The 19578-nt window shown below is 49.5% G+C and overlaps 1 protein-coding gene across 1 annotated transcript; it reads right to left on the minus strand.

Moving 5' to 3' along the window:
- Window positions 1–11544: 11544 nt before the first annotated feature.
- Window positions 11545–19241, minus strand: LOC118086870 (low molecular weight neuronal intermediate filament-like). Its single transcript, XM_035118869.2, has 4 exons — window positions 18486–19241; window positions 15211–15528; window positions 13435–13559; window positions 11545–12420 (listed from the first exon to the last, which is right to left on the minus strand). Exons 1-4 carry the CDS (start codon window positions 19239–19241, stop codon window positions 12165–12167), a joined length of 1455 nt encoding a protein of 484 aa, XP_034974760.2. The 3' UTR covers window positions 11545–12164.
- Between the last annotated feature and the right edge of the window lie 337 nt (window positions 19242–19578).

A 19578-nucleotide genomic window follows, 5' to 3' on the forward strand; every position in this document is an offset into this window, starting at 1 on the left:
AATAAGCACGGCAGCCTCCAGCTCGCCCCTTTTCGCTGCTGCTCCTCGTCGGATCTCCCGCCCACCCTCCCTTTAGGTTTTCCCTTAGGGTGTTCGCTTTGACCTTGCTATGGACTTCGGTTGGTTGCCTTGGTTGCCCGAGGGGCCTGGTAGGAGTTTTTTATCCAATTGGCTAATTGGCACCGGCCTCTTGGTTTTTTGGCCTACCTCATAGCAATTCGTCACAACTTCTTCGGTATTTGGTGGTAGGCATTGGAATATGGAGTTGTCTGGTGTGTTCAAGGACTGGTTGTGGCCATCATCCAACCCTCCTCTTATAGGGGTATCCCCTTAAGGGATCCGGCGGTTGTGGATCCCGTCCTACACCCTGCTGGTGGCTAGGGCCATGGCACGACCCCCGGTGACACCAGGGGGAGCTTTCAGTTGTATTTGCATCAACAGGCTCCTTCCTTGGGGTGTTAACCTCATATGACCCTCTGCTGAGCGGGGTGGAGTCATGCTTGCTAGGGAGTCCAATACCTCTCACTTGCTCTAACCAATAAAGTTGTGGCCTTATTCTACCCATTAACTCTAATACCATGTGTCACTGTGTCTTTATTTCTCGTGGGGGGCGGGTTCTCGAACCGTAAGTTGGTTGAGCACCAAGGGTGGTCCATTCCCATGTCACCCTTTACCCTCCTGTCCTCGGTTACTGGTCTGAACTTGCAGCCCTTCATTCAGTGGCAGGCTTTGAAAGTGCATTGTTACAGTAGAAATCTGTTGACAATAGAAATCTGAACCCTCCCCGAGTCACAATACTAAGCCGGTGGGAACCCAACCGCGCCCTCTCATCTGAATGCCTCCAAAGAAAGCTTAGTGCTTAGGATTCTCAAGTTCTCTCTTGCGGGGTGCATGATTCTTGCCTGGGAGACGCCAAAGCGCCTTTAAGGTTCTGAATGTTGAAAGAACTGCCTGAGGAACTGTCATCAATGTGGAGGAGGCATGAATAGGTTGGATAAAACCAAGGGATCCTTTCAGGGGTGGGCCTCTGGCATTTTGCCAGACCAGGATAAACCATGTAGGCCAAGCCCAAATGGAAGCTTTCCCCAACCTGGTGCCCTCCATATCCTGTTGGGCGACACGTCACATCAGCCCTAGCTGGCAACAGCTGTATGATGCTGGGGGTTCAGGGCTCCTGCACCATGCAGGAACAAACAGATGCACAAATATAGGGTGGGGGACAGCTGGCTAGACAGCAGTATGTGTGAAAAGGAGCTAGGGGTGTTAGTAGATCACAAGCTTAACACAAGTCAACAGTGCAATGCAGCAGTAAAAGTGCTAATGCAATTCTAAATTACACCAATGGAAGTAGAGTGTCCAGGTGAAGGGAAGCCATAGTCCCACTCTATTCTGCCTTGGTTAGTAGACCCCCTCCTGGAGTCCTGTGTCCAGTTCTGGGCACCACAGTTTAAGAAGTATATTGACAGGCTGGAAGGTGTCCAGATCAGGAGTCTAGAAACCAAGCCTTATGAGGAATGGTTGAGGGAGCCGAGTGTCGTAGTCCTCCTGTGCTGTCAACCACAACAGAGCTCAGTGGAGGGAGAAGCCAGCCAGCCAGTCAGCTGAGTCGGGGGGGGGGTACTTGCCTGGAGGCGGAGTCTGTATGCAAGGTTCAGTCCAGTCCAAAAGTCAGGAGTATCTCAGTTCATGTAGTCAGACAATCTGGGGGTTAAGAAAGCTGAGGGTCCAAGGTTTTGAGAAGCAAGCAGCAGCAGCAAGGACTGGCCAGGAACAATGGATGTTGTTTCCAGCAACTGTCTGAGGCGGGAAACCTTGCTTAAGAAAGCTGGAGCCAGCTGGTTCTCATAAGGAGCAAGAAGGCTGATCAGCAGCAGGTGGAGTCACTTCGCCTTCTGCTCCTTCAGGCTGCTGCTCAACAGGTGAAGCTGACTACTGGCTTATGACACTGAGTATGTTTAGCTTGGAGAAGAAAAGACAGAGGAGATATGACAGCCACCTTCAAATATCTAAGGGAAGGTGGCACATGGAAGGTGGCACAGGCTTGTCTTCTGCTGCCCCAGAAGGGAGATATTGAACCAATGGCTTCAAGTTACAAAAACTGAGATTCCAACTAATCATTCGGGATAACTTTCTAAGGTCGGATGGCTGCCTGTCTTCGACTCCTTAGCTGTCATTCCTGCATTGCAGGGGGTTGGACTAGATCACCCTCCGGGTCCCTTCCAACTCTACAATTCTATGATTCTATGTTTGTGGTAACACTGGGGAAGCATCTCAGAATAAAGCCAAAGCAGAAGAACAACTAGTGCACTTTTGTTGTTTAGTCATTTAGTCGTGTCCGACTCTTCGTGACGCCATGGACCAGAGCACACCAGGCACTCCTGTCTTCCACTGCCTCCCGCAGTTTGGTCAAACTGTCCAACCATCTCGTCCTCTGTCGTCCCCTTCTCCTTGTGCCCTCCATCTTTCCCAACATCAGGGTCTTTTCCAGGGAGTCTTCTCTACTCATGAGGTGGCCAAAGTATTGGAGCCTCAGCTTCAGGATCTGTCCTTCCAGTGAGCACTCAGGGCTGATTTCCTTCAGAATGGAGAGGTTTGATCTTCTTGCGGTCCATGGGACTCTCAAGAGTCTCCTCCAGCACCAGAATTCAAAAGCATCCATTCTTCGGCAATCAGCCTTCTTTATGGTCCAGCTCTCACTTCCATACATCACTACTGGGAAAACCATAGCTTTAACTATACGGACCTTTGTCGGCAAGGTGATGTCTCTGCTTTTTAAGATGCTGTCTAGGTTTGTCATTGCTTTTCTTCCAAGAAGCAGGCGTCTTTTAATTTCGTGACCTCTGCCACCATCTGCAGTGATCATGGAGCCCAAGAAAGTAAAATCTCTCGCTGCCTCCATTTCTTCCCCTTCTAGTGCGCTATGATTGTGTTAAAACCTAGACACCCACAATCAAACTCAGTCTGGAGGGCCTCCTTGCAGCCATTGGCACTTTCCCTGAGTGAGGGTCTGGGTCAATGGCATTTGCTTAAAACTCTCTTTTCCAATCTGTGTAAGAGCGAGCCATTTACTTTGCTCATTGCAGTTCTAAGCACTTTAGAGATGGAAATCAAACCAAGCAAGGAAAGCCTGTGACCTTGTCAACATGAGGCTTTTCTCCAGTGCCCTTGGGGAGAGGGAGGGAGGGAGGGAGGGAGGGAGAGAATACAGATTGTGGGATAATGGTGCCAAACGAATCTTCAACGGTCCCCACCACATTATTTGATCAAGATGTTGAAGCTAGCCTGTGGCACTTTGGAATATTTCATAATAAATATCAAGAGCAGGCCTGCATGCTATATTAATACTGTAGTGTCTGTAGAACAAAATTCACCTTTGATTCCCATTCAAAAAGGCAGATGATTTTGACTCCTAGAGGAAATTTATATAAGAGAGGAATAGAAGAAAAGAGAAGGAAGAAAAAAGACTGGCTAGCTATGTTAAGATGTAAACTTTATAAGCTCCCACCCAAATGAATGGGTGAGAAACAATTAATAACTCTATTGCACTATTCATAGAACCATAGAATTGTGCAGTTGGAAGGAACCCCTTGTGTCATCTAGTCCAACCCCATGCACTGCTGGAATCAGAGCTAAAGAATCCATGATAGATGACCATCAGACCATCAGAGAAACCTCCAAGGGAGAAGACTCCACCATCTTCCGAGGGAGTCCGTTCCGCTATCAAACAGCTCTTCCCATTATAAAGTTCTTCCTAATGTTCTGCTGGGATCTACTTCCTTGACATTTGAATCTATTGGTTGGGTTCCTACCCTCCAGAGCAGCAGAAAACAAGCCTGCTCTTCCTTCCACATGGCAGCCCTTCAGATATTTGAAGATAGCTGCCCTATCACTTCTCAGTCTTCTCTTCTCCAGGCTAAACGTACCCAGCTTCCTCCATCACTCCTCATGAGGCTTAGGTTCCAAACCCTTTATCATCTTGGTTGCCCACTTCTGCATCTGTTCCAGCTTGTCAATATCCATCTTAAACTGTGGTTCCCAGGATGCAAATGGGATGCGGCCAAGGCAGAATAGAGAAGGACTATTATTACTTCCCTCCATTGGGACACTCACTTTTTGTTGACACAGCCTAGAACAGGCATGCCCAAACTTCGGCCCTCCAGTTGTTTTGGACTACAATTTCCATCATCCCTGACCACTGGTCCTCTTAGCTAGGGATCATGGGAGTTGTAGGCCAAAACATCTGGAGGGCTGCAGTTTGGGGATGCCTGGCCTAGAACTACATTAGCTTAATCCTGTGCAAGCAAAGCATGCCACTCCAGTGAGGTTCCAGTCACATTCTCCTTTCCCTCACTTTGCAGGATACCATTTCCCCGCAACGTATCCTGCAACAGCCTTGTTTTGTCTCTTCAGTTGTTCCCCTCCCAGCTGTTGTAAAGAGGTTTGCCCTGGTGGCTCCCATTCTTTCTCCCTCCAATGTCCTTTGTGACACCCCAAATCTGCCACTTTTGTTACGTCTCTGGAAGGACCCAGAGGCTGGATGGCTGTGAGGAGTTGCAATGGCACTAAATTGCTTCCTCAGCATTTAAAACCACTCAAAGCGATGGCAGAGGGCATTTCTCTCTCTCTCTCTCTCTCTCTCTCTCTCTCTCTCTCTCTCTCTCTCTCTCTCTCTCTCTATCTCTATCTCTATCTCTATCTCTCTCTCCTCATTCAAACCTAATTAGGTTAAAAAAGAACAAGTGGGTCACTTTACCTTCCAGCACAAGAAACTTACCAACACAGCTATTCCTTTCAGTGCCCACTCTGCACGGAGTTGAGATCTGGTGCATGATTAAAACTGTGCTCTACAGGGGATCAATGATTTGTTTCTCTCTTGCCAGGGCTAGCTGGGGAGAAACAGTATTACACGCTGAAATGACGACTTTGCCCTTGATATTGCAAGGTACATACAGTGGTACCTTGGTGTAAGAACAGCCCTCTTTAAGAACGATTTGGTTTGCAAACTTTGCAAAACCAGAAGTAGTGTCCCGGTTTGCGAACTTTACCTCGGTCTAAGAACGGAAGCCAAATGGTGGAAGGGCACCGGCGGCGGGAGGCCTAAATAGGGAAAGCGTGCCTCGGTTTAAGAATGGTTTCGGTTTAAGAACGGACTTCTGGAATGGATTAAGTTCATAACCAAGGTACCACTGTATTTGGACCTTCTATTGCATGCCTAAGAATTGCAGCAAATTCATGGGGTTGTGGGTTTTTTTGCACATTATCCAATTTGGTTCTCATCCATAAAAGTGCACAAGGAACAGATTTGCAAGTCAAATAGGGAGGAGATATGCTAGAAAGGGACCCAGGTGGCGCTGTGGTTAAACCACTGAGCCTAGGGCTTGCTGATCAGAAGGTCGGCAGTTCGAATCCCTGTGACGGGGTGAGCTCCCGTTGCTTGGTCCCAGCTCCTGCCAACCTAGCAGTTCGAAAGCACGTCAAAATGCAAGTAGATAAATAGGAACCGCTACAGCGGGAAGGTAAACGGCATTTCCATGCGCTGCTCTGGTTTGCCAGAAGCGGCTTTGTCATGCTGGCCACATGACCTGGAAGCTATACGCCGGCTCCCTCGGCCAATAATGCGAGATGAGCGCGCAACCCCAGAGTCGGTCACGACTGGACCTAATGGTCAGGGGTCCCTTTACCTTTTATGCTAGAAATTGGACAAAATGAAGCAAGTTCTCTAATGTATGGGGGTCTGTAAAATTGCCAATGGGTATAGGGTTTGTTTGTTTGTTTTAAAGGTGGTTTAATGATGTGTGACAAAACTGCAGTAATATAATGTACTAATCTCTAGTACATGTGCTGATTTTTAGACATACCAACCAGTATTGAGAGATTCAATGGATTTCAAGAGGTCTTAGTGCACTCTAGCGGCCAAATGGAAGGATTGCCCAGCAACACATCTTGCCTTTTCCACCAACATCCACTGAGGGCTTGTCGACCCATTTCCTCTGTGCTGTAAAGCTCCATGTCCAAGCACTTTTTTTTTTTTTTTTTTGCCCGGGAGCTTCTTCCACAAAAACCCGCTCTTTAATGCTTAATCAGAGCAAACAGCAACCTGCGGGAAACCTGAATTTTTTGTTGTGCTTTTTGAATTTATAATAGGAGGCATCACAGAGGAGAATCAAGGATCCAGACTGGGGCCCCTAATCTCATTTGCCTCTTCTGCTTAGCAAAGCACCCATGTTAAGGCTGGAAAATACATTTATGATTCAATTCTGCTGCAGCCTCCTGACAGCACTGGGTTCCAGGCATTAGCAGCAAATAGCCTGGCTCCCGTCTCCTTCAATTAGGCAGAGTCTGTGTGCATTAAACAGACTGTTTAGGGCAGGCTCCTTGCCGCTTAGGAGAGGAAGACCACATTTGCCCTTCCAGGCCTGATGTGGAAAATAGTGGTTAATAGCAGGTAGGACATGTTTATTTGGGCTGCACATGGAGACGCCAGAAGCCATCAGTTTTTTTTTTACCAATTTCACTCTTGTGATACATACATACGTACGTACGTACGTTTGGTACATACATGAGAGAGCCAGTGTGGTACAGTGGTTTCGTGTCAGTTGAGGAGCTGGGAGACCTGGGTTCAAATCCTCACTTGGCCATGAAGCTCACCGGGTGACTAGTTGGGGGCTAGTCACTGCCTCTCAACCTAACCCCACCTTGCAGGGTTGTTGTGGAGATTAAGTGAGCTCCTCTGATGAAAAGGTGGGATACAAATGCAATAAGAAGTGTGTGTTTGGGGGGAGGAGGAAATAAATGAATAAATAAATGCAATTAATTTATCTATCTAATCTATCCAACCCTACACATACTTTGGAAAGCAGCTTCTACCCATATCAGTAATCCATAGACCTCCCTCCCTCATTTCATTAGCTGCCTCTCCTGGGCTGCTGTACAAATGGCTCATTGGGGGCCGCTTTCTGACCCATAAGTTTCTGGAAAGGTACCTCTTGTTCTTGCCAGAGATATTTCCCTCTGCAGGAGTATTTTATTAACGCAGCCTGAATGATCTTCGAAGAAGTTTCCAGTAACACAGGAATCACACCAAGGCTTTCTGTATTCGCTGCATTAGGATGTAAGAAGAGGCGGCTGCTGGATCAGGCCAAAGGGGCACTATCTGGCCCATTATCCTGTTCTCACAGTGGCCACCCAAAGGGAAGCCCAGAAGCAAGATCTGAGCCCAAGAGCAGCACTCTTCCCTCCTCTGGTTTCCACCAACTGGGATTCAGAAGTATTGCTGCCTCCAACTGTGGAGGCAGAGCACAGACATGGCTGGGAGCCACGGAGAGTCCTCTCCTCCATGAATTTGTCTCTTCCTGTTTTAAAGCCATCCAAGTTGGTGGCCATCACTGCCCTCCTGTGGGAGGCAGTTCCATAGATTAACTGTGCACCACCTAAAGATTTCCTAAACAGGCCCAATGAACGAACGTTCTTCACTGGGGTTGAGCCTCAATAACCGTTCTAAATTCTGCCTAGATCAGGGGTTCCCAAACTAAGGCCCGGGGGCCGGATGCGGCCCAATCGCCTTCTAAATCCGGCCCACAGACAGTCCGGGAATCAGCATGTTTTTACATGAGTAGAATGTGTCCTTTTATTTAAAATGCATCTCTGGGTTATTTGTGGGGCATAGGAATTCGTTCATATTTTTTCAAAATATAGTCCGCCCCCCCACCCAAGGTCTGAGGGACAGTGGACCGGCCCCCTGCTGAAAAAGTTTGCTGACCCCTGGCCTAGATCAATTGAATTTCAGTGGTTAAAGCACAGGGGGCATAATCCAGAAAAATCTAGGCAATTTCCAACTCCTGCTGATTTCAACATTTATCAAGCACAACTTTTAAAGCCCACCGCCTTGAAACCAAAGGGATATTGATACTGGCAGCATTGCAACATGATTTCACCCAGGGCAACAGAGGGAGAGGGGGGGAAAGGCACAATCCTGTTCATCGGGGCTTTTTGTTTCCATTTTATTTGCCTTCCAAATAAACAAACAAACAATGAAAATAAATATATAAATAAATAACCATCACAGGACATCAACTGGAATGTAGGCTCATGCACAGGTAACACCAATGATTAAATAAGCAGCATTTGAAATGACTGTATGACCTTCCTTGTCTTACATTCAATTTGCATTCCTCTACATTTATACACAGACACTTAAAACTCTCTCTCTATCTGGACATGCAACTGCACTCTCTAATAGGCATTGCGTGCTTCTGGGCATTCAAAAGGGAGCTGGGGCAGAATCTGCCGGGAGCATCTCTTGGGTGAAAGCGCCCCAACCAGAGGAACATCTGGGACATTTAATTCCGTGCTGTTAAGATGAAGACTACGGGCGGCCAATGGGGTTACAGCACAATCACATCTTATGTTCCAGTTCTAAGGGTTTTGTGTATATCGTGAAGGGCGCACATACACAGCCCCTTGGAACTGCCCCAGCTGGCAGGTGAGGGGGAGAGACTGCAGGACTCCTAGAGCGGATGTGCTGAGCAGGCCTCCCCACCCCATCCAGCAAGGTGGAGAGCTCAAAAGCTCTTTTCATTTGGGGTTACATTTTAATATCTCCACCTTGCTTGGGGGAGGGGGAGCGGCAAGGCCTGCTCAAAGCACCACTTCTGGAAGATGCTCGTGGAAGATCTCACCGGACCTCAGATTTCCCTGCAAGATCTTGCAAAAGCATCCCAGAGCCAGCACACTGTCTGGATCTTGGCCCCATCAAGCAAGGCAGAGGGCTTAAAAGCTCTTTCCGTAGTGGGTCATCACAAAAGGGCCTGGCGCTAAAAAAGCTTTTGAGCTCTTTGCTTTGCTTGGATTTAACTTGTGCAATTTCAACTGCATATGGTTGAAATTGTGCAGGTTAAATGCACATAAGATGCCACTGTACTGTATTTAACATTACGTGGCACCTTCACTACTACCTTGGAAGTCGAACGGAATTCGTTCCGGAAGTCCGTTTGACTTCCAAAACGTTCGAAAACCAACGCGCAGCTTCTGATTGGCTTCAGAAGCTCCTGCAGTCAATCAGAAGCCGCGGAAGCCCTGTCGGTTGTTCGGGTTCCAAAAGAACGTTCGAAAACCGCAACACTCACTTCTGGGTTTCGATCGTTCGGGAGCCAATTTGTTCGGGACCCAAGGCGTTCGAGATCCAAGGTACGACTGTACAGGCAAGTTATGGCAGACCGACTATCCAATCCTTCCAACGTATCTATTTATTCTACAACATGACTATGTTTTATAAAGTTCCAGCAACTTTTAGTAGAACACAATGAAAACGAACTTTTCTTATTTAAATGCTTTTTCATATCTGACACCTTCCCATTTAAATGTCATTCTACAATAGGAATGTTTCATTCCAATTTGATCGTTGCCTCCCACTTTTCTGAGTTGCCACTGGGAGATGTTCCTTGCAGACTGCGCCTGCCACCAAGCAGCCGAAAGGGGTGACATTTGGCCAGTAAATGTCTTTGCCTAATTCCTTTCTCTAAAAAGGACCCAAAACGGGTGGTTTAAATTCTTCCAACTCCTTTAGCAGCTCTCTAGTAGGCTTTACATTCAGAATATCCAACTAACCCTTCCCTACAAATTGCTCAGCATGCAATGGGTACATTCCTAGAGCCAAGAAACAAATGGCATTCAAACGTGTGCTTGCAAACGGGAAACACAATTCAAACCGTGTGTTTGTGTAAACCACGACACAGGGAAATGGTAGACAGGGAAAAGCTTCAGCACACAAACACTCCTGCCTCTTTGCTCTTCTCCTGTTCAATGGGCAGGCTGGACTCAACAATGGGAATATCAACGCAGAAGCATTACAGATGGTCAGGAAGTTCTGCACCATCCATACCCCCCCCACCCCTTTTTTTATAAATAGGTAACAAAGAATTAGAAAGTCAGAGATCGGCCACACCTTAGGAAGCCTAACAGGTAAAGAGAATAACTTCAAGGCTAGGACTGTTGTTAAAAAGGGCAAAAACCTGTGGAAAAAACAAGAGCCCAGAGGTGGGTTTTAATTCCCTAACCCTCCACGGCTAGAGGCACCACCTGAGGCAGCTGTACAAAGAAGTAGGAAAAGCTTAACGTGCACAGGTAAGGAGGGAGTGTTGGATTTTTTTTGAATAGTCATTACTTTAGTGCCAGTCTAATGTAAACACTGTCTGTTTAAGAGAAACAGGTGCAAGCGTTTCTCTTAATTGCTCACAGGCGTGGGCTCTGTTTTTTTTGTATATAAGGCTCTGCCAGAAAGCCTTCCTCATCTCTCTTTGCTAGATCTTGCAGTTTGATACATCTCGTTATGGACCACTCTCTGTTTGTTCTTAGTTTAAGAGATCCCCTTAGTTAAACCTTAGTATAATTACTTTGTTTGCTGATAGTTCTCGGGTAGTTTAATGAGAGTTTTGTGGGAGGTTTTGGATGTGGGAGAAAGTATTTATCTTTAGTTTAAAGCCTTTAGAGTCAGTTTGTTTTTCCGTTGAAGAAACCCAACAGTTTGTTTTTCATCTGTATGCTTTGACAAGCATACAGCTAGTAAGGGGTTTCACACAAGGCAGATTATACATACACTCTTGGTGGTGTTTTGCTTAGCCAGGTCAACTTCTAACTGTGCATACTCTGCGTGAAGCATACTTTAAGGGGCCACTGGTAACTGGGTGATTTGTGTTTAGTACCCAGTCATTCCCAATATTATTTTTACTTTATATATTACATTCCAACAGGGAGGGCTTCCTGTCTGCCCCACCCAAAGGCACTATGCCTCTAACTGCAGGCAGGGATTCTATAAGTGCAGAGGTGGGGGTGGGGTGGGCTCATTGGATGTTTTTCAACAGAGGTCAGTTGGGTGGCCACCTATCAGGGATTCCTACATGGGAGGGTTGGACTAGGCAACCCTTGGGGTCCCTTTCCAGTTCTATGACAAAGGATCTGAGTAACCGTAACCCTTTCCCTGCCAGCTGTTAAGTCAGCACCCCGCCACTCTAAACTGCTTGTCCACCTGCAGAACAGGGAGGAAGACCAGTTTTGAATGGGTAAGAAGCTGTCATGGAAAGAGTAAAACAGCCAGTTCTCCCTTGAGAACTGACAGCCACTCCTTCTGACTGCAGCTTTTTCTGAACAGACAGACAGACAAAGGGGTAGAGATCACGTAACCACAATAATCTGCCCTGTGGCTTCTAAAGTCAGAGGTTTTGAATGAGAAAGAGGCACAAAACGAGTAACTCGGAAATATTAAATATATTCTAGAGCAGCAGTTCCCAAAGTAGGTCGGATCACCCCCTGGGGGCAGTGGGATTTCCCAGGGGGGCACTAAGAGGCAAGGAGGTGGCAGCGGGCGCTGGGGGTGTAAATGACAACCAGACTTTGAAAAGCTGGTCTCACTGGATCCTGTTCATCAGTTCTGTGGAATCAATTAAACTACAGAGTGATTTCCCCTACCAGTAGTAGGTCTTGCAAACCACTATTCTGGAATAATGCTTTTCATAGGGGAGGGGGCAGTGGGGGTTGAATTTATGGAACCAAAGGGGCAGCGACCTGAAAACATTTGGGAATCGCTGCACTTCAGCATTCAAGGACCTTGTCTGAAGCCAAGTCAGCCTCAGAGCAGAAGTGGGGAATGCTAATGTAACCTAAATGAGCCTTCCCCAACCTGGTGCCCTCCAGATTAGAAGACTGAAGGTGGTCAACGAAGGGGGGGGATGGAGGGCAGGCTAATCTTAAGCACACACTCACAACCCTGCCAAGTTTCCCTCTCGGAAGATTACGTTTTGCAGGAAGCGTTTCAGACATGGGAAGACTTCTGTGTGTTGCTCACAGACAAACACAATGGGATTTACTCCAAAGTAAACTTGCAGAGGTTTGTGATGCCAGAGAGCTAAGAGACCCGACTATCCGCCCAAGAGCTCTGCTTGTGATAGGCAATTGAGTTCTGGGCAGATCTGTGCGGTGCCGGCTCCTGGAGAGTTGCCAGAGGCTTGTGGATCTGTCCAGGAGTAATTTGGTGTCCGGTTATTGTGGTCTGCCTGACGGACTCATCCTGAGAGCCATCCCATGTCTGAAAAACCTACAGCACCCTCACCCCATTCTGAGGAAATCCAGTGAGAGGGTGTGAGGGGAGGACTGCCTTTGGGACACAAGTTTTAGGTTTTGGGCACGCCCGTTGCAGACTTCTCGTCTCCAGAATCATCCTCGTCCTTTGACTCTCCTGAATCATTGGACTCCTTGGGGCTGTCCTGGGACTCTCCCTTCTTGTCCTTCCGGATCGCCACTGTGCTGGCCGAGAACCCCTTGAAGCCAGCCAGGGGGCTTGAGGAAAAGGGGTAGCCCCCCAGGCCAAAAGCACTGCTGCTGCTGCTGACGGTGCTCAGGCGGGTCTCTTCCCCTTCCAGCAATTTTCTGCAGGGGTGAAAACACATAAAACCACATCAGAACAACACTACAGATCTCTTAAGATCCACCACTGGCGCTTTAGAGCAGTGGTGCCCCAAGTGGGTGGTAGCGCCCCCTGGGGGCAGTGGTGTTAGGGAGTCATTCACCCAGAAACACAGAGAAGATTCCAGAACAGTTGTACAGTGGAACCTCGGTTTACGCCTACCTCCGTTTACGAATGCCGCAGACCCGGAAGTGTTTACATCTGGGTTCCGCGGCGCTCGGATGCGCAGAAGCAATCTGCGCAGCGTGTGCGTGCGCAAAAGCGCTCTATCTGTTGTCATTTTGTATTTTTCTGTTGTGAACTGCCCTGGGATATTCATGTGAAGGGTGGTGTGCCAATTGAAATAATATCAATAATAATATGTCCCGTTGAAGATGGAGAAAGCTTGTTCCCTGCTGCTCCAGAGGGTGGGACTCAAACCAATGGATTCAAATACAGTGGTACCTCTACTTACGAATTTAATGCGTTCCGAACGCACATTTGTAAGTCGAAAAAAAATTGTAAGTCGAATCCCATAGGAATGCATTGGGAGAAAAAAATTGTAAGTCGAAACAGCCCTATCTAAAAATTTGTAAGTAGAAAACAGCAAGAGCTGTTCAATAGTGGAGCAGATTCCCACAAGAGGTCTCCGACTCTTCTTCATCAGAAGTTTTTAAACAGAGGTGGGCTAGCCATCTGTCATGGATTCTTTGGCTGCGATTCCTGCACTGCGGGAGGTTGGATTAGATGACTCTCAGGGTTCCTTCCAACTATACAATTCGATGATTTGTGCAGTGGATGTTCCTGGTGGATGGTTTCCCCACCCCCACCCCAAAATTAGCATTAGTTTATGTGGGGCCTGCATGTTGAAGACCAAATGTTGCTGCCCAGCCTCCGTTTCCACCCCAAACAGCCCAAAGAATGGAACAACAGGTGAGAAGGAAGGGGCAGCACTCAACTCAAGCAGCTATGAAGACTGGTGCCAAAAGCCCTCCTACCTGTATGCTGCTATTTCAATATCCAGAGCCATCTTCACATTCAACAGGTCCTGGTACTCTCGCAGGTGACGGGCCATCTCCCCCTTGGTTGTCCTCAGGGCATTTTCGAGCTGGCTGATGGTCTCCTGAAATGTATTGCAATTTCTACATAACATCAATGCCTGTAACACTTTAAAGCAGGCATCCCCAAACTTCGGCCCTCCAGATGTTTGGGACTACAATTCCCATCTTCCCCGACCACTGGTCCTGTTAGCTAGGGGTCATGGGAGTTGTAGGCCAAAACATCTGGAGGGCCGCAGTTTGGGGGTGCCTGCTTTAAAGCATAGCAAGGAAGGCAGATCCCCACCCTTAGGTGCTGCCAATCAAAACCAGCCTTCCCCAACCAGGTGCTCTCCAACTGTGGACTCCAGCTGTGGAGTACACATCCCATTAGCCACAGCCAACTGCACCAGATGTTGGGAAATGTAGTCCAACCTTCCTGTGTACGCTAAGATAAGGGTGGCTGATCTGAACTTTGTCAGAGGAGAGAATAGGACAGGATGGAAGAGACAGGCATGGGGGGGGGAATGTGGTCATGTGCTGTGGGGAAGGGGGACTGTCCGGAAAAAGTGAATTTTAAGGAGAAAGGTGTGCAGAACTTTGGGACAGCAAGCGAGAATTGACAGAGGAAGAGCAGGGCTTGAAGAATGGAGTTCACTGTCAGGGAGAAGATGAGGAAATAAGGGCAGAAGGAAAACAATAGACAAGTAATAATAATAATAATAATAATAATAATAATAATAATAATAATAAGTTTTTATTTATACTCCGCCCATCTGGCTGGGTTTCCCCAGCCACTCTGGGCGGCTTCCAACAGAAAAATAAAACACAGTAATCTATTAAACATTAAAAGCTTCCCTAAACAGGGCTGCCTTCAGATGTCTTCTAAAAGTCCGGTAGTTGTTTTCCTCTTTGACATCTGTTGGGAGGGCGTTCCACAGGGTAGGCCCTCTGCCTAGTTCCCTGCAACTTGGCTTCTCGCAACGAGGGAACCGCCAGAAGGCCCTCGGTGCTGGACCTCAGTGTCCGGGCAGAATGATGGAGGTGGAGACACTCCTTCAGGTATACTGGACCGAGGCCATTTAGGGCTTTAAAGGTCAGCACCAATACTTTGAATTGTGCTCGGAAACGTACTGGGAGCCAATGTAGATCTTTCAAGACCAGTGTTATGTGGTCTCGGCGGCTGCTCCCAATCACCAGTCTAGCTGCCGCATTCTGGATTAGTTGTAGTTTCCGAGTCACCTTCAAAGGTAGTCCCACGTAGAGCGCATTGCAGTAGTCCAAGCGGGGAGATAACTAGAGCATGCACCACTCTTGCTAGACAGTCTGCAGGCAGGTAGGGTCTCAGCCTGCGTACCAGATGGAGCTGATAGACAGCTGCCCTGGACACAGAATTGACCTGCGCCTCCATGGAAAGCTGTGAGTCCAAAATGACTCCCAGGCTGCGCACCTGGTCCTTCAGGACCACAGTTATCCCATTCAGGACCAGGGAATCCTCCACACCTGCCCGCCTCCTGTCCCCCAAGTAAAGTGTTGTAAAAGCAAGGGCAATCTTTACAAATGTTCCCTGACTGATCTGTGGAGCACAACTCAACATTTAGGCCTTTAGGACAAAAAAGGCAACAGGCAGGGAGTCATGCAGGTTAACTTAAAGAGGCAGCTGGAAAACGACCAAACCTTGGGGAAACAAGCCACGGTTTGTTAACGACTCTTAGCTCCACAAACCGTGCGACGCACCTGCAAGTCACGCATCTCTTTGCTGCTCCTCTCCTCAGCCTCCTGCAGCTGCCTCTCCAGGGACTCGTTGGCACCGCGCAGGGACTCGATCTCGATATTCCGGGCTTGCAGCTGCCGGCGATATTCGGAAATCTCCTCCTTGGCCTGGCGGATGCTGTCGCTGCTGCGAGCTGCCTCTTCAGTGAAGTTGGCAAATTTGGATTTGTACCACTCCTCAGCCGACTGCTGGTTCCGGGCGGACAGGACCTCGTATTGGGTACGGATCTCTTTCAAGGCAGCCGTGAGGTCAGGCTTGCTCATATCGATCTCGACGGAGACCTGGAGGGGAACAGATAGAGGGAAGGCCCTCAGCGGCAGGAAGAGGTCCACTCTCCCTAATGAGAGGCCCTGGGAATCTCCCTTATTTTATTATGATGGTGGCTGGGGTTACAATTATTATCATACTTTATGATTACATGCTGTGTGATTACAGGCATACCCTGTTTCCCCTCCAAGGAGCTTAAGGTGAGATCCACGTGGATAAGCTCAGATTTTCACTAATATATGCATTCCTCAGTACACTTTCCTCCATTGTATGCATTTTGGTGAACATAACTTAGAGCAGTGTTTCCCAACCTTGTGCCTCCAGCTGTTTTCGGACTACAATTCCCATCATTCCTGACCACTGGTCTTGCTAGCTAGGGATGATGGGAGTTGTAGTCCCAAAACATCTGGAGGCACAAGGTTGGGAAACACTGACTTAGAGAACTGCAAGGCAAAATTCAGAGAGGTGAAAATTTCAATGGGTGGGTGTTGGCATATTTTGGCTGGCATATTGTTTCAGAAATGGTTACCTGGGCAATTTCACCTTTAACAGGGAACAGAATTAAATTTCTCCCCAAACCCCAGAGGTCAAGGGCTTGCTGGATTGGCTGCTCTGAGGCTTTGTGCTTCCAAGCAACCAAAACGCCCCCAACCCCTAGGAAAGTGGGAAGCTGCCTTTATGATGTCTCTATGCCCTTGGTCCACTGAGCTCAGTATGGTTTCGTGATGAGGTTTCAGGGGACATTTCCAACCCTACTCAGAGATGCTGCCTGGAGCTGAACCCAGGACCTTCTGCATGCAGAGCCACTGGACTGCCAAGGAGCTGGGGAGGGGCAGCTGGCACTCAGCAAGGGGTGACCTCCGCTGACCTGCAGCCTCAAAGCTGGGAGAAAGGCTGGTTGCTCATCACATGTGCTTCAGGAGGCAGCAGAGTTGCCACCGGACCAAGGGATCTGATGTCAAAGCCTGAGCAAATGTCTCACAAGGACGTAAGAAGCGTCTGCTAGATCAGGCCAACCTAGTCCAGCATCCTGTTCTCACAGTGGCCGGCCAGATGCTCCAGTGGGACTCAAGACAAGAGAAACTCTTCCCTCCTATGGCTTCCAGGAACTGGTATTCAGAAGCACCGCTGTCTCCAGCTGTGGAGGAAGAGCACAGCCATAGTCTCTTGTTGCTGCTCTCCAAAGTCCACTGCCCAATAAGCTGCGGACAGCCCTGTTCACCATGTATCTAACCCAGGACTCCCAAGGCCCATCACTCCCAACCAGCATGGCCAATGTCCACAGCTGGTTGGAAGCCATAGTCCACTCATAGCTGCCAACTTTTCCCTTTTCTCGCGAGGAAGCCTATTCAGCATAAGGGAAAATCCCTTAAAAAAAGGGATAACTTGGCAGCTATGAGTCCACTACATATAGAAGGCACCACTTCTTCTCCAAATCCACTTCAACCTGCAGCCACAACCACACCCTGCAGCAGGGAGTTTCCCTGATTAGCTGGCACTTGAAGAAGCACTCCTTGTCAAACCATTCAACCATACAGAAGAATGTAAGAAGAGTCAGGTTGCTGGATCAGACCAAAAGGCCCACCAAGTACACCGCACCCGTTTCTCACAAGTGGCCAACCAGGTGCCCCAGTGGGAACCCCAAATGCTCTTGCCCCCAGAGAGAGGCTTGCATCTAACTATCCCAGTCAAAGATAGGACATCTTCCACGGACTGCTACATCTGGCAGCAACTAATTCCCCAAAGAACTGCACCATGTGCGGAAAAGCTTTAGCCTGCCCTGACTCTCACACGCAATTCCTTTAAAGCACATTTGAAGCACAATGTTCCTTCTCAAAGAATTCTGGACACTGAGGTTTGCTCCTTACAGAGTTAACAGTTCCTGGCAACCCTGAACAAACTACACTGCCCGCAATTCCACGAGGAGGCAAAAATTGCCTTAACTGTTCTTTAAATAAATCATGTGTAGGCAGACAGGGTTAACTGGCTAACCTCAAGTCCTAGTATTATGCTAAGGGGGGTAAACGTAGGGCTGCCATATGTCCGGGAATCGGGCTTGAAAATGGCGCACAGGCAGATTTTTGCTGAATTGGCAAAATGTGCAGGAAAACCCAGACATGTGGCAAGTAGGGTGATTTTTTTAAAAAATTAAATCCCAAAAATTCTTTAAAAGCGCAAATAATGTTTCTATTTTGGGGGGGGGGGTTGCTCACAAAAAAAGCTCAACAACTCTGTACGGATTTTCACTTTGGGGAAAATGGCAACCCTAAGTAAAACTTCTCTCCATCCATCTGCTTTGTCCACACGATGGTTACGTTTTCTAAATCTTTCATGCGGATCCTTGGAAGCGCCTCCTAGGATGTAGCCTTGACTCTTGGAAAAGGAGTGAGACTAGAACTCAGGGACATTCAGTGAAGCTAAATGCTGGAAGACAGATCAAAGTCTTTCTTTAAACAGTAGGGCACAGCTACTCTCTCCCACAGGAGGCAGGAATGGCCACCAACCTAGATGGCTTTCAAAGAGGATTTGACAAAGTCATGGAAGAGAGCGCCATGGATGGCGAAGCTCTGCCTCCACAGTTGCAATTTCTGGAAACAGCAGGAGGGGAGAGGGCTCTTGTGCGCAAATCTTATTTGCAGGTTTCCCAAAAGGGGTATCTGAGTGGCCACTTGCCAGGAAAGGATGTTGAACTGGATTGACCATTGGCCTGATCCAGGTCAGACGGCTCTTCTTACCTCCCTCTCAAGCATGACATTTTGGGTGCTGCTTTCACTACATTCAGCTTCCCTCCACCATCATGTCCTTTAGAGAGGAGTGAGTGTACAGCCGATGTCCTCCGGGTTGGCCACTGTGAGCGCACGATGCTGGACCAGACGGCGCATCGGGAGATCCAGCAATCTCCTGCCTGCCCTTGTCTGCGACTCAAGTGGCCTTTGCCCCGCGACCGCGCCGAGCCCCCTCCCCGCCGCACCTGCGCCCCCTGGAGCTCGGCCTGCAGCTCGGCCACCTCCTCGTCGTGGACGTGACGCAGGAAGGCGATCTCGTCCAGGAGCGCCTCGACCTTCTTCTCCAGCTCGAGGCGGGCGAGCGCGGAGCGGTCGGCGTCCTTGCGCGCGTCGCGCAGCGCCAGCTCGGCCTCCTGGCGCCGCGCCGCCTCGTGGGCCGCCTCGTCGCGCAGCCGCTGGAGGGCGCGGCCCAGCTGCTGGCTCTCCAGCGCCGCCTGGTCGCCGTCGTGCCGCAGCGCCTCCACCTGCGAGCGCAGCTCGCGGACCTCCTGTTCGTAGAGCGCCTGCAGGCGCGACGGCTCGGCCTGCCGCTGCCGCAGCGCCGCCACTTCGGCCTCCAGCAGCCGGTTGTGCTGCTCCAGGTGGTGCACCTTCTCGATGTAGGTGACGAAGCGGTCGTTGAGGCCTTGCAGCTGCTCCTTCTCGTTGGTGCGCACGATCTTCAGCTCGTTGCTCAGCGCGCTTGGCCCCGACGCCGCCCCACCGGCCCGCAGCGCCTCCAGGTGGTCCAGCGAGCTGCTCGGCGCCGGCAGCTTCCGATAGGACGACGAGAAGGCCGAGGGGCCCAGGCCCCCCCGCGGCTGCGGCTGCGACGCCCCCGCCCGGCCCGCCGTCGAGCCGTACATGATGCTCCGGCCCGCCGGGAGCCGCGACGGGGGCTCCCCGAAGGGCTTCTTGCCGTAGGACGGGCCAGCGAAGAGCAGGTCCCTGCTGTAGCTCATGGCCGCGGCTGCGAGGGGCGGCCGGGGCTGCGAAGGGAAGAAAGAGGGTCGCGGCGCCGGCAGATGCTCTTCGACAGCGGGCGGGGAGCGCGGCACGCCGGCGCTTTTATCGCTGGGCCAGCGCCAATCCTAGCGGCGCAGCAGCGACAAAGTCACGTCGGGCAGCCAATTGCAAAAGCGTGGAGGGGGGCGCCGGGGGGGAGGAGGAGGAGGAGGATTTTTATCGCTGGCTGCCGCCGCCAAGAGCTTCATCAGCAAATGTGGCGGAGATGATCAACCTTGACCGAGCCCCGAAATGTAGATGGGAAAGGTGTCGTGGCAGGAGGCGGACGAGCCC

This window comes from Zootoca vivipara, chromosome 6, assembly GCF_963506605.1.
Source record: "Zootoca vivipara chromosome 6, rZooViv1.1, whole genome shotgun sequence".
Taxonomy (NCBI): domain Eukaryota; kingdom Metazoa; phylum Chordata; class Lepidosauria; order Squamata; family Lacertidae; genus Zootoca; species Zootoca vivipara.